Here is a 12,936-nt window from a genome sequence, read left to right as displayed (position 1 = left end):
TCCTTTTTGGATGCTGCCCTTCCCGTGGATGTTCCTTCCCAGTGAAATACCTGGCTATTTATTGCTTGCATTGAGAAACACGTGATGGTGTCTCCGCGGCTTTTCTACATGCATTTGCATATTTCCCATAAGGGATGGGAGCAGTGTTCTGGATCACTGCATTGAGAAACACGTGATGGTGTCTCTGCGGTGTTGGATGTTTTTATCTCCCCGAGGTCATTCATCCTTATGTTTATAATTATATGGAGATATAACATGTATTGTTAGGAGAAGTTGTGTTGCAAAGTATTTTGTTGTTTGTGGTGGTAGTAACCAGCAACAGAAAGGGGCCTACTTTATTATTTGAAATGGGCCCCCTTTCTTCTACAGTATTCTCACTCCTGTTTTAGATGGTCCCCAAAATGCACAATGATCTTTTAATGTGTAAGGGTACCGTCACACAGTGGCATTTTGATCGCTACGACGGCACGATCCGTGACGCTCCAGCATCGTAACAATATCGCTCCAGCGTCGTAGACTGCTGTCACACTTTGCAATGTACGACGCTGGAGCGATAATTTCATGACGTATGTGCGATGTAGAAGCCGTTGGTTACTATGCGCACATCGTATACAATATCGTGCACACCTTTGTTACACCATGCGATCATGCCGCCACAGCGGGACACTAGACGACGAAAGAAAGTTTCAAACAATCTGCTACGACGTACGATTCTCAGCGGGGTCCCTGATCGCAGTAGCGTGTCAGACACAACGAGATCGCTGGAACGTCACGGATATATCGCTGGAACGTCACGAATCGTGCCGTCGTAGCGATCAAAATGCCACTGTGTGACGGTACCCTAAGTTAGGTTCTTAGTTCACAGACTGTTTGAACTTGCTCATAGATGTTAATTAACCATGACTTATTCTCTCTTCCAGGCCTGAGATTTCTGCGAGCTCTGAGGCTTATCCAGTTTTCCGAAATCTTGCAATTTTTAAACATTCTAAAAACAAGGTAAGTAAGCAAATTAGGGCTTTAATTACCAGTTACCTGCTAATTGAATTAACTTATATTTCCCTTTAGATTGTTCTAAACTATACTATATCTTTAGAAGATGGGTGAACCTTGAAATTTGTTTTGCAATGTGTGAATGAAGTAACAAAATTAAGTAAATGGAGTAAACAAAATGAAATTCCAAGGTCTCATGTGTTAGGAGTTGAGTTCCCACAGCTGCACAGGGGGAATCTCGAACCATGTCCGCTGCGGTCTCCCATTCTCCTCCGGCCGCAGTGGAGCCTGCTCAGTGGAGACGTTGGTCCCAGCGTCTGTCTCAAGCTGATACTGTGTGCTTGGTTACCGTTGCCTTACCAGGCTCTGCCTTTGTAGCCAGTGCTGATCAGTAGTGAGCAGGCGTTTCAGGGACTAAGTACTGCTTTCCCCATACTGAGCATGCCCACGGGACGACCTCCCATTGGAGATCGGGGGTCACATGCTCAGGTCCTGTAGCAGCTCCTATTGGACCTTTAGGAAGGTCCTTGAGAGCTACAGCTATAAAAGGTTCGCATGGCCGCACTGCCATGCGTTAGTATAAACTTGATAACGTGTGTATGTGTATGTAGATGAATGTCTGTCGATGGATGAAAGCTAGTGATGATGACTGCTCATGAATGGTGGAAGCTTCCCAGCGCCCAACAGTGCTACCTGCACACTTAGCACACATTTTAGCGTCTATTCGCAGTGCCCACCTATATGGCACCGTGCGCAATCAGTGCGCTTTCCTGACAGCCGGTCATTGTAGAGTGGGAACTCCCGCTTGGACTCAGCATCTCACTCAGGGCTTCTCCAGGAGCAAACTCAAAAGCCACCGAGGGTCAGAGAGAGTCCAATCACCAGTTTAGTGGGGGTGATTCATAGGGATCCCACTAGTGTGTTTCAGCTGCATCCTGTGACTGCTAAGAGGGCGCAGCGTATTTACGGCGACTCTGTGAAGCAACAGAGTGCGCTTCCATTCACACTGGGTGAGGTCTAACCTATGTGTGTGCAAGCGTCCATCCGGCATTACTCAGCTGCAGGTGTCATCTCTGCATGGTGGACCCCGGACTGCGAACACACCTCATATTCTCTAATATTATTAATTGGTGTGTTCCGCCAGTCCTAACATTATACTAGCGCCAGCGTCTGGCTAGTAATGGGGAACGAACAGCGACTGCAGCAGTACATCCAGCAGCTGGAGGGCAGGTTGGCGGCTCTCGAGCGTACAACCTCAGCTGTGGATGTTACCGCAGTAGCTGTTCAGGCTGCTAGCGTGGCTGCAGCAAGTTTGTCCACTGCCACCCCTGTTCCGACCTTATCCCACCTCTCGCTGCCAGATAAATACAAAAAAATAAAAATAAAATGCACAATATGCACAATTATTAGACAATTTACATTTTTTAGGATTAATGTTATTACTGGACAATTCCAGGGTTGTCCATCAGGCCAAAAGATTAGTAATCCTGAAACCTGAATATTTAAGAAAGTAAAAGGGAGGTTTTATCTTTCTTAGTTGCCCAATAATTTTGCACACTTAGATATTATCCTTTCAGTGTGCAGACTTATTATGCAGCTAAATTAAAAACCATCTCCATCTCAGATGCTTCAATTGTCATTTCACAAAAAAATGTTCATGACCAATATAGCCAGCTTTCTCTTCAATAACAGTCAGACTTCATGGGTGGAAAGCCTATGTTAGTTTCTTATCAACCATAGACCCCAGACTCTGTTCAGAGAGGTGTCTGTTTTCGTTCACTGTAAAGCTCCCATTTAAGAAGGACCCATAAGTTCTCACAAGCGTTTAAAACAGGTGAGGAAGGGGACATATCATTATTCTTTCACCTTTAAGACCTTTACTGGCAGTCAAGCAGTGGAGACTTTAATGATTTGATGGAGCATTGTCCTGCAGAAAATTCATGGTTTCCTTGAAAGATGCAAACTGTTTCTCTGTACCACTACTTGAAGAAAGTGAATTCTAAAAATTGGCAGTAGATTTATCTTCAGCCTAAAAAGCTCCAACTAGCTCATCTTTAATAATACCAGCCTATGGTAATACTCCATCTCCACCTTGCTGGCATCTGACAACTGGAGGTCTGTGCCCTTTACTGATGCAGCCATGGGCCCATACATCTGGTCCTTCAAGAGTCTTAAGATCCTTTTTGGCCCCGACTTTACGTTTCCCTTTTCCACTTCTGTGTCTTGCTCAGTGGTGTTCTGGTTTCAGCCCACCCTACCTGGGCCATGTCTCTGAGCACTGAACACCTTGTACTTCTGGTCTCTCCAGGGAGGTTGTAGCTATGGAATATGATGGCACTGGGGGCGTGGTTTGCCAAGGAACAGGAGCGGATGTGCTTTTGTGGAGCTCCTGCTAATCCCTTATTTGCTACTGATTAAGCATACCTAAACGTGGATTATTCAACTCCTCAGCCCACATGAACATGCCAGGATCAAGAGGGAAGAAGAAAATAGCCGGCACACCGATGAAATCTCCCTCATCAGGGCAGAGAAGTCCCCGGGAGAAATTCAACAATGGCGGCTGCAGGCTTCCCTCTGGTGAGGAAAGTAGTCCTGTGAGTGAAAGCAGTGGAGCTGTCGGCCGAAGACTGGCAGACCTGCAGCCCCAAAGAAAAACTACGACTACCCGGACAGCTGTGTGGAAAACCCCTGCCCCCGCCTCAACCCTGGAGAAGACTGCGGGAGAACCGACAAGAAGCAGAGAGACCGCGGACATCTACTCTGCAAGGACGCGGCGGAGGGATATCGCAAACAGCCCAGCGACGCCAGCAACGAGGATCCCTGCCCCCATCAAGACATTGACGCCAGGCGGGGAAGATGGTAAAGAGCGCCGAAGGATCTCCCCTGCACCGCAAGTCACAGCGACGATGAGAGAGCCAATGGACGGCACACCAGCAGCACAGCAGCCCGGCCGCGGAGTGATATCTCCAATGCACCGAAGCACACTAAGGTACAACGCACAGGAGTTCGTACCCAGAAATGAAGGGGGCAGGAAATATCAGACGCCGGGAATGGCGGTGGGGGACAGTGAAGTCAGAGAGCAGCGGCGAGGCCCGCCTGCTGCACACCATGCCATGGGAGAGCATATTAAGTGCTGTACATCTCCCCAGTACAGGGGGGAGAAACTAATCCCTGCACACCATGCCGAGGGAGAACATTTTAAGCGCTGCACATCTCCCCAGTACAGGGGGGAGAAACTATTCCCTGCACACCACGCCGAGGGAGAGCATTTTAAGTGCTGCACATCTCCCCAGTACAGGGGGGAGAAACTATTCCCGGGTGGGAGAAGCGGCAATAAATATAACCCACCAGATTGGGTTGAACTCCTTAAGGATGGAGCAGATTCGAACCCACAACAGGGGCACTACTACAGGGACAATCCCCTATCCTCACCTTTGCGGGTAATAATGAGGAAGAGATGCTTTCTCTGGAACTGGGGATCCAGCTCAACACCACCAATGACTGTCTACACTCAAAAAGTAAACCCAAACTGCGTGGGAATAAATCCCCTTTAATTAGTGAAACGACAGAGCAATCTGCATTGTTGTCCTAGACATTTATAGAGTCGCTCACCTCACGTTTTGCGAAGAAACTTGAGACCCTTACTAAAGGGAAATGTGACAATCAGACCAGCACTGACACTTTCCTTGTTCCGCCTATGTCACCAATAGCTGATAAATGTGTAGACACTGACAACTATACGGACTCGTCGGTCCCCTCTAACCAAGATTACAATGATTCCTCTGACGACTTTGATTATGAGGGTCCAGACGTGTACTCAGAGGGGCCCAGCGACATTGAGGACCTGAGCGGCTCAGATGATATGTCAAAAACCTCAAATACTAGTGCCATGGAACAGGAGCAGTCTTGCTCTGAGGTCCCTGACTACTCCATGTTAGATGGAGTCTCAGCCTCTGACGACTACCCCTCAGCGAGATTCATGGGCAACCTATGTAAAGCTCTCCTAATATCTATGGACCGAAAAGGAATTAGAACTTCTGAGAAAATCTTTAAAAAACTCTTTAAAAACATCTTTTCACAAATAAATGCTGTCCCACTCTCTGACTTTAACATGGCCTCTGACAAATCTCCCAACACCCCGAAAAAGTCCAACCCTTCAATTAAACATCACGAGTTGGCATCTTTTAATAATGCAAGGGGTGATTCTGTGCGATCGGATCCTCTGGTCAATCTAAAGAATGATATAGCCTCTTTCAAGAATAAATTAACAGACTTCAAGAACTTTAAAAGAAAAAAAAAAACCTGAAAGTTCGAGGAATCCCGGAATCGGTGGGGAAATCTCAGCTGGGAGAGTACGTGTCCTCTATGATATCTTACATGCTCCCCGAAACCAAAGGGAAAAACCTAATTGTGAAAGCATTTAGGATACGCAGACCACCTTCTCTCCCGCCGAATATAGCTGCAGACGTCATTGTCTCACTCTATCCTAATTGGCTAAGAGACTCATTGCTTGACATCGCAAGGGAACCAAGGTTCCTCTCTTCTCCATACAGACACTTGACCTTATACAGGGATCTCTGTAAGGATACCATGCAAAAATGGAAAATGTTTCAGTACACCACCAATAGACTGCAACAGGCTGGAATACAATATAATTGGCACCAGTTCTCTAGTCTAAGATTTTTCTTTGCGGCAAAATGGCGTACATTTACTTCTCCAGCAGAGGCGGTGGACTTTCTAAACCGCGCGGGTATAGGTCCTCCCGGATCTCCTTCTGGTCCCACTTCCAAATCCAAACTAAACTTTTGAATACTTCTCTCCTCTTCTCTATATAGTCCACGTCACAGCATGTGATTAAACCAAACTTTTTGCCCAATAAAGTCCGAGGACCATTGATGATAATCCGGCCTTGACAGGCTATCATATATTCCCTATAGTTACATCAAATAATGGTTACTAATTCTTTACAGGGTTTACTACGTGGTGTTACCTATTTTAATATGCAGTATTATATATAGCCTCAGCTACTGATTTAAACTAATTTTGTTAATTCATAGCCTACTGCAACTTCAAAGTTAATACAATCGTTTGATACCATATAGTATAAGAGAGCTACACTAACATTATCCTTGTCTATGCATATTTTACTCAATCTTCTCTCAATTATTACTTTTATGCTACTTCTACCTTGTTAATTTCTACTGAACTACCGTATTTTCCGGCGTATAAGACAACTGGGCGTATAAGACGACCCCCAACTTTTCCAGTTAAAATATAAAATCTTCTCAAAAGTCGGGGGTTGTCTTATATGCCGGGTGTCGTCTTATAGGGTGGGTGCGGAGCAATCTGCGGTCGAAGTATATAGTGGGGGGGAGTGGTCCCGATGACGAGGTGAGGGAGCGCCTCACCAGGAAGGTGTAAGTGAAGCAAACTGTCAGCATCTGGGATGCCAGGGTTATGCAAATAAGAGAGAGAGAGCGGTGCTGTGCCTAGAAAAACACTCCTCTTTCACTAATCTGGCTCACCCTTGTATCCTATTATCTTCTTTTCTGCCTCTGCTTCACTTACACCTTCCCGGTGAGGTGCCCCCTCTCCTTGTCATTGGGGTCGCTCCCACCACAATTAGCGGCGACCGCAGATTACTCCGCACCTGCCCTATAAGGCGACACCTGGCGTATAAGACGATACCCGACTTTTGAGAAGATTTTCAAGGGTTAAAAAGTAGTCTTATACGCCAGAAAATACAGTATGTGATTGCTTGTCTCCCCTATTTTATAGGGGTCGTTCCCTATTCCCATATCCCTTTCCCTACCTTCCTCCCCTCCCTCGTTTACCCTTCCCGGTTAAAAATAAAATTCAATAAAATTTGTTTGAAAAAGAATATGATGGCACTGGAAGATAATGGCTTCCTGGTCGTTTTATTCTTCTCATATCTTTGGCAGTTATTATGTGTCTTTTTTATGACTCTGTTAACTTTTTGCAACAAAGTTTTGATAGTTCTGTGATCATGCCCCAATACCTTAACAATTTTAAGAGTGTTGCATCCCTCCGTAAGACTTGAAACAACTTGTGACTATTCAGTCAGATAAGTCCCTTTTTGGTCCATTTTGCCTGAGGAAAACAAGCTGCCTAATAATTCTGCACACTTTGATAAAGGGTGTTTTATCCTTAGGCCTTGCCCCCCTCATTACACAAATACACATCACCTGATCTGCTTCATCCAATCAGCATTAGGTTTATACCTCTTGGAGTTGGAAAATCTGCATAAAAATGTTGATATGGTCAAAATACTCACTTGCCATATAATACACACAGAGTATGCTTATAAATATATAGTTATCATTGTTTCTGCTACAACTAAGACCAAATATTGCTAGCATACAGTGTTCAAATATTACGTACATACTGCTACAAAACAAAACTGCATTATTCAAAGATATTAATATATCATTGTTAAGTGCACCATTACTATATGGGGCGGATTCAATAGGTAAGCTTCATTCAGTGTGGGTACTGACTGTGTTGTACAGACGGCTCCCAAGAGTAAAGGCTCATGCCCATATGTGTGAAAAAAAAGATCTGATATCAGGACCAAAAAAACGGACGAGTGTCATGCAAGTACAATGCGATTTTTCACATAGCATCTGTATGACATCCATATGACATGTATATGCAATGTATTTTTTTCTCTGCAACTCTTTTTCTGCAATCATTTACAGGACCATTTACAGTGTTTTATGGCACAGAATGGTAAGGTATCTGTAAAAACGTACGGCATACGGATGGTCCATATGCTGTGCGATTTTTTTTCTCGCATCCATTGACTTGCATTGGTGAGTCCCATCTGAGATAGGCAGCAATCGCAGCGTGCTGCGATTCTCAGTCCGATTTCAGCTAAGAAAAAAAAATCGTAGATGAGTTGTAACCCAAATGAGTATGAGCCCTAACTGTTGATATTGGAGCTAGCTCATATCACAACAGATTAACCTCTTAGTTGCTTGCTGAAGGTTCAGAATGGTGGGCAGGTCAATTCTGGTAGTCATACCAGCCCCTCATAAAAAGATTATGGGGTGCTGATGTGTTTTTGTGCTATCCAAGGACCTATTGTAGCCTGCTTCCCATTTTACTACTGCTATGAAACCCACTCTCATAGGAGAACACAAAGTATGCAATAGACTGTATTGCATTGTGTTTTACAGGCTTTACAGCAAGTACCGTAATTAATAATAAAAGATGTAAGAAAAAACAAGATACAGAAAAGAAAAAATAATTTCCTACACTTTATCGAAATGGCAAATATAAAAAAAAATACATATTTGATATCATGTGATTGTCTGAATTAATAAAACATACACATATTTTGCCCATACACTAAATCTGACATGGCAAAATTACAGAATTGATATCTTTTTGCTATATTACCTCCTTTAAAAATAGCTTGCCCCCCCAAAACAAAGGAAAATCATCACTCTATTCTTTCAATTAAAAAATTAAAAAATAATTATAGCTCTCAAAATATGAAAACTGAAGCCAAATATTTTTTTTTTTGCAACTTTTTTTAGGTAGCAAATAGTGATGAGCGAGCATGTTCGCCACTTGGTACCCGCCCAATCATCTCACTGCTCGAGATGCTCGGAGCTCGCTGAGTATTTCCAGGGTTGCTCAGCGGGAGCTTGGGTCCCTGCCCTGCATGTTTGGCACCCTAAGGGCTGCCACTAGAAATTTCGGGGCCCCATACTGGCAAAATTTTCAGGGCCCCCTTGAGACTCCGCCCAGGCTCCACCCCAGCCCCGCCTCCACGCTCCACCCCTCAAACTGTCCACAGTCCCACCGCTCTCTCTTGGAAAAACTCCGCTTCTCACCTATCACACATTAACAGTTCCCATTACCAGATCACACATATAGCCGGCAGCTTTTGTTTTGGCCAAAAGATTTTTTAAGCCGCCACCATAACATGGTAGACACTTTTGGCCGGGCCCTACTCTACTGTAACCTATTAAATATTTGTTAAAATATGCAATACAATTTACCGTATATACTCGAGTATAAGCCGACCCGAGTATAAGCTGACCCCCCTAATTTTGCCACAAAAAACTGGGAAAACTTATTGACTCGAGTATAAGCCTAGGGTAGGAAATGCAGCAGCTACTGGTAAATTTCAAAAATAAAAATAGATGCTCCACACCGTTCATTATTGCCCCATAGATGCTCCATATACAACTGTGCTATATACAATGCTCTGCACCGTTCATTATGGCCCCATAGATGCTCCACATAAAGCTGTGCCATATAGAATGCTCTATACCGTTCATTATGGCCCCATAGATGCTCCACATAAAGCTGTGCCATATAGAATGCTCTATACCGTTCATTATGGCCCCATAGATGCTCCATAGAAAGCTGTGCCATATACAGTGGGGCAAAAAAGTATTTAGTCAGTCAGCAATAGTGCAAGTTCCACCACTTAAAAAGATGAGAGGCGTCTGTAATTTACATCATAGGTAGACCTCAACTATGGGAGACAAACTGAGAAAAAAAAATCCAGAAAATCACATTGTCTGTTTTTTTAACAATTTATTTGCATATTATGGTGGAAAATAAGTATTTGGTCAGAAACAAAATTTCATCTCAATACTTTGTAATATATCCTTTGTTGGCAATGACAGAGGTCAAACATTTTCTGTAAGTCTTCACAAGGTTGCCACACACTGTTGTTGGTATGTTGGCCCATTCCTCCATGCAGATCTCCTCTAGAGCAGTGATGTTTTTGGCTTTTCGCTTGGCAACACGGACTTTCAACTCCCTCCAAAGGTTTTCTATAGGGTTGAGATCTGGAGACTGGCTAGACCACTCCAGGACCTTGAAATGCTTCTTACGAAGCCACTCCTTCGTTGCCCTGGCGGTGTGCTTTGGATCATTGTCATGTTGAAAGACCCAGCCACGTTTCATCTTCAATGCCCTTGCTGATGGAAGGAGGTTTGCACTCAAAATCTCACGATACATGGCCCCATTCATTCTTTCATGTACCCGGATCAGTCGTCCTGGCCCCTTTGCAGAGAAACAGCCCCAAAGCATGATGTTTCCACCACCATGCTTTACAGTAGGTATGGTGTTTGATGGATGCAACTCAGTATTCTTTTTCCTCCAAACACGACAAGTTGTGTTTCTACCAAACAGTTCCAGTTTGGTTTCATCAGACCATAGGACATTCTCCCAAAACTCCTCTGGATCATCCAAATGCTCTCTAGCAAACTTCAGACGGGCCCGGACATGTACTGGCTTAAGCAGTGGGACACGTCTGGCACTGCAGGATCTGAGTCCATGGTGGCGTAGTGTGTTACTTATGGTAGGCCTGGTTACATTGGTCCCAGCTCTCTGCTGTTCATTCACTAGGTCCCCCCGCGTGGTTCTGGGATTTTTGCTCACCGTTCTTGTGATCAATCTGACCCCACGGGGTGGGATTTTGCGTGGAGCCCCAGATCGAGGGAGATTATCAGTGGTCTTGTATGTCTTCCATTTTCTAATTTTTGCTCCCACTGTTGATTTCTTCACTCCAAGCTGGTTGGCTATTGCAGATTCAGTCTTCCCAGCCTGGTGCAGGGCTACAATTTTGTTTCTGGTGTCCTTTGACAGCTCTTTGGTCTTCACCATAGTGGAGTTTGGAGTCAGACTGTTTGAGGGTGTGCACAGGTGTCTTATTATACTGATAACAAGTTTAAACAGGTGCCATTACTACAGGTAATGAGTGGAGGAAAGAGGAGACTCTTAAAGAAGAAGTTACAGGTCTGTGAGAGCCAGAAATCTTGATTGTTTGTTTCTGACCAAATACTTATTTTCCACCATAATTTTCCACCATAATATGCAAATAAATTGTTAAAAAAACAGACAATGTGATTTTCTGGATTTTTTTTTCTCAGTTTGTCTCCCATAGTTGAGGTCTACCTATGATGTAAATTACAGACGCCTCTCATCTTTTTAAGTGGTGGAACTTGCACTATTGCTGACTGACTAAATACTTTTTTGCCCCACTGTATATATTGCTCTGCACCGTTCATTATGGCCCCAAAGATGCTCCATATAAAGCTGTGCCATATATATAATGCTCTGCACCGTTCATTATAGCCCCATATATGCTCCATATAAAGCTGTGCCATATATGCTCTGCACCATTCATTATGGCCCCATAGATGCTCCTTATAAAGCTGTGCCCCATATATATTTCTCTGCACCGTTGATTATGGCCCCATAGATGCTCCTTATAAAGCTGTGCCCCATATATATATATGCTCTGCACCTTTGATTATGGCCCCATAGATGCTCCTTATAAAGCTGTGCCCCATATATATATATGCTCTGCACCTTTGATTATGGCCCCATAGATGCTCCTTATAAAGCTGTGCCCCATATATATATATGCTCTGCACCTTTGATTATGGCCCCATAAATGCTCCTTATAAAGCTGTGCCATATATAATGCTCTGCACCGTTGATTATGGCCCCATAGATGCTCCTTATCAAGCTGTGCCATATATGCTCTGCACCGTTCATTATGGCCCCATAGATGCTCCTTATAAAGCTGTGCCCCATATATATTTCTCTGCACCGTTGATTATGGCCCCATAGATGCTCCTTATAAACTGTGCCCCATATATATTGCTCTGCACCTTTGATTATGGCCCCATAGATGCTCCTTATAAAACTGTGCCCCATATATATATATATGCTCTGCACCTTTGATTATGGCCCCATAGATGCTCCTTATAAAGCTGTGCCTCATATATATATATGCTCTGCACCTTTCATTATGGCCCCATAGATGCTCCTTATAAAGCTGTGCCCCATATATATATATATGCTCTGCACCTTTCATTATGGCCCCATAGATGCTCCTTATAAAGCTGTGCCCCATATATATATGCTCTGCACCTTTGATTATGGCCCCATAAATGCTCCTTATAAAGCTGTGCCATATGCTCTGCACCGTTGATTATGGCCCCATAGATGCTCCTTATCAAGCTGTGCCATATATAATGCTGCTGGTGCTGCAATAAAAAAAAAATCACATACTCACCTCTCTTGCTCAGGACGCCAGCACTTTCAATATTTACCTGCTCCTCGTACGGCTCCGTCTCCAGCACTGACGCTCAGCAGAGGGCGCGCACGGACTACCTCACCGCGCCCTCTAACCTGAGCGTCACTGCTAGAGGACGCTGGAGACGGAGCCGCACCGGAGCGAGGAGCAGGTAAATATAGCGCAGCGCTGCGCTCCCAGTATACTTACCTGCTCCTGGCGCGGTCCCTGCAGTTCCTGCTTCCCCGGCGCTGCAGCTTCTTCCTGTAATTGAACGGTCACAGTTACCGATCATTTACAGCAATAGGGGTGGAGCCGCCTATTCATTTCTGTAATGAGCGGTGCCATGTGACCACTCAGTACAGGGAGAATCTGAAGCGCCGGGGAAGCCAGGGACTGCAGGGACCGCGGCGCAGCAGGTAAGTATAACTACACAGCCCCCGCTCCCCCTCCCCTGCCGACCTCCCGGTATATGACTCGAGTATAAGCCGAGAGGGGGACTTTCAGCCCCAAAAAATGGGATGAAAATCTCGGCTTATACTCGAGTATATATGGTAGGTATATTTTTATTTATGATGATGTGTGCAAAACTGTGAAGCGCTGCGGAATATGTTAGCGCTATGTAAAAATAAAGATTTATTTATTTTTCAATTTTTAAAATGAACAATAATATCACATACAAGGAACAAATACCGCAACACCATGACCAGACCACATATTACCACCAGTGACTGAATAATATCACATACAAGGAACAAATACCACCGCACCATGACCAGACCACATATTACCACCACATAGTGACTGAATACTACAATTCTGATCAGTAATAAAAAAAAGCACCATACTATCACCATAAGTGCCAGTATGCACAG

The 12,936-nt window shown here is 44.4% G+C and overlaps 1 protein-coding gene across 8 annotated transcripts in view; it reads left to right on the top strand.

Moving 5' to 3' along the window:
- The window catches only part of KCNMA1 (potassium calcium-activated channel subfamily M alpha 1), a 1,262,580-nt gene that overhangs the window by 753,035 nt on the left and 496,609 nt on the right, over positions 1-12,936 (top strand). For all 8 annotated transcript variants that reach the window (XM_069753065.1, XM_069753070.1, XM_069753069.1 and 5 more), the window contains exon 6: positions 921-996. In XM_069753065.1, coding sequence (XP_069609166.1) covers positions 921-996 — 76 coding nt within the window. The remainder of the gene's footprint in view (positions 1-920; positions 997-12,936) is intronic.

This window comes from Ranitomeya imitator, chromosome 2 (assembly GCF_032444005.1).
Source record: "Ranitomeya imitator isolate aRanImi1 chromosome 2, aRanImi1.pri, whole genome shotgun sequence".
In the NCBI taxonomy this organism is placed as follows: Eukaryota; Metazoa; Chordata; class Amphibia; order Anura; family Dendrobatidae; genus Ranitomeya; species Ranitomeya imitator.
This window is presented reverse-complemented; position numbering and strand designations above follow the sequence as displayed.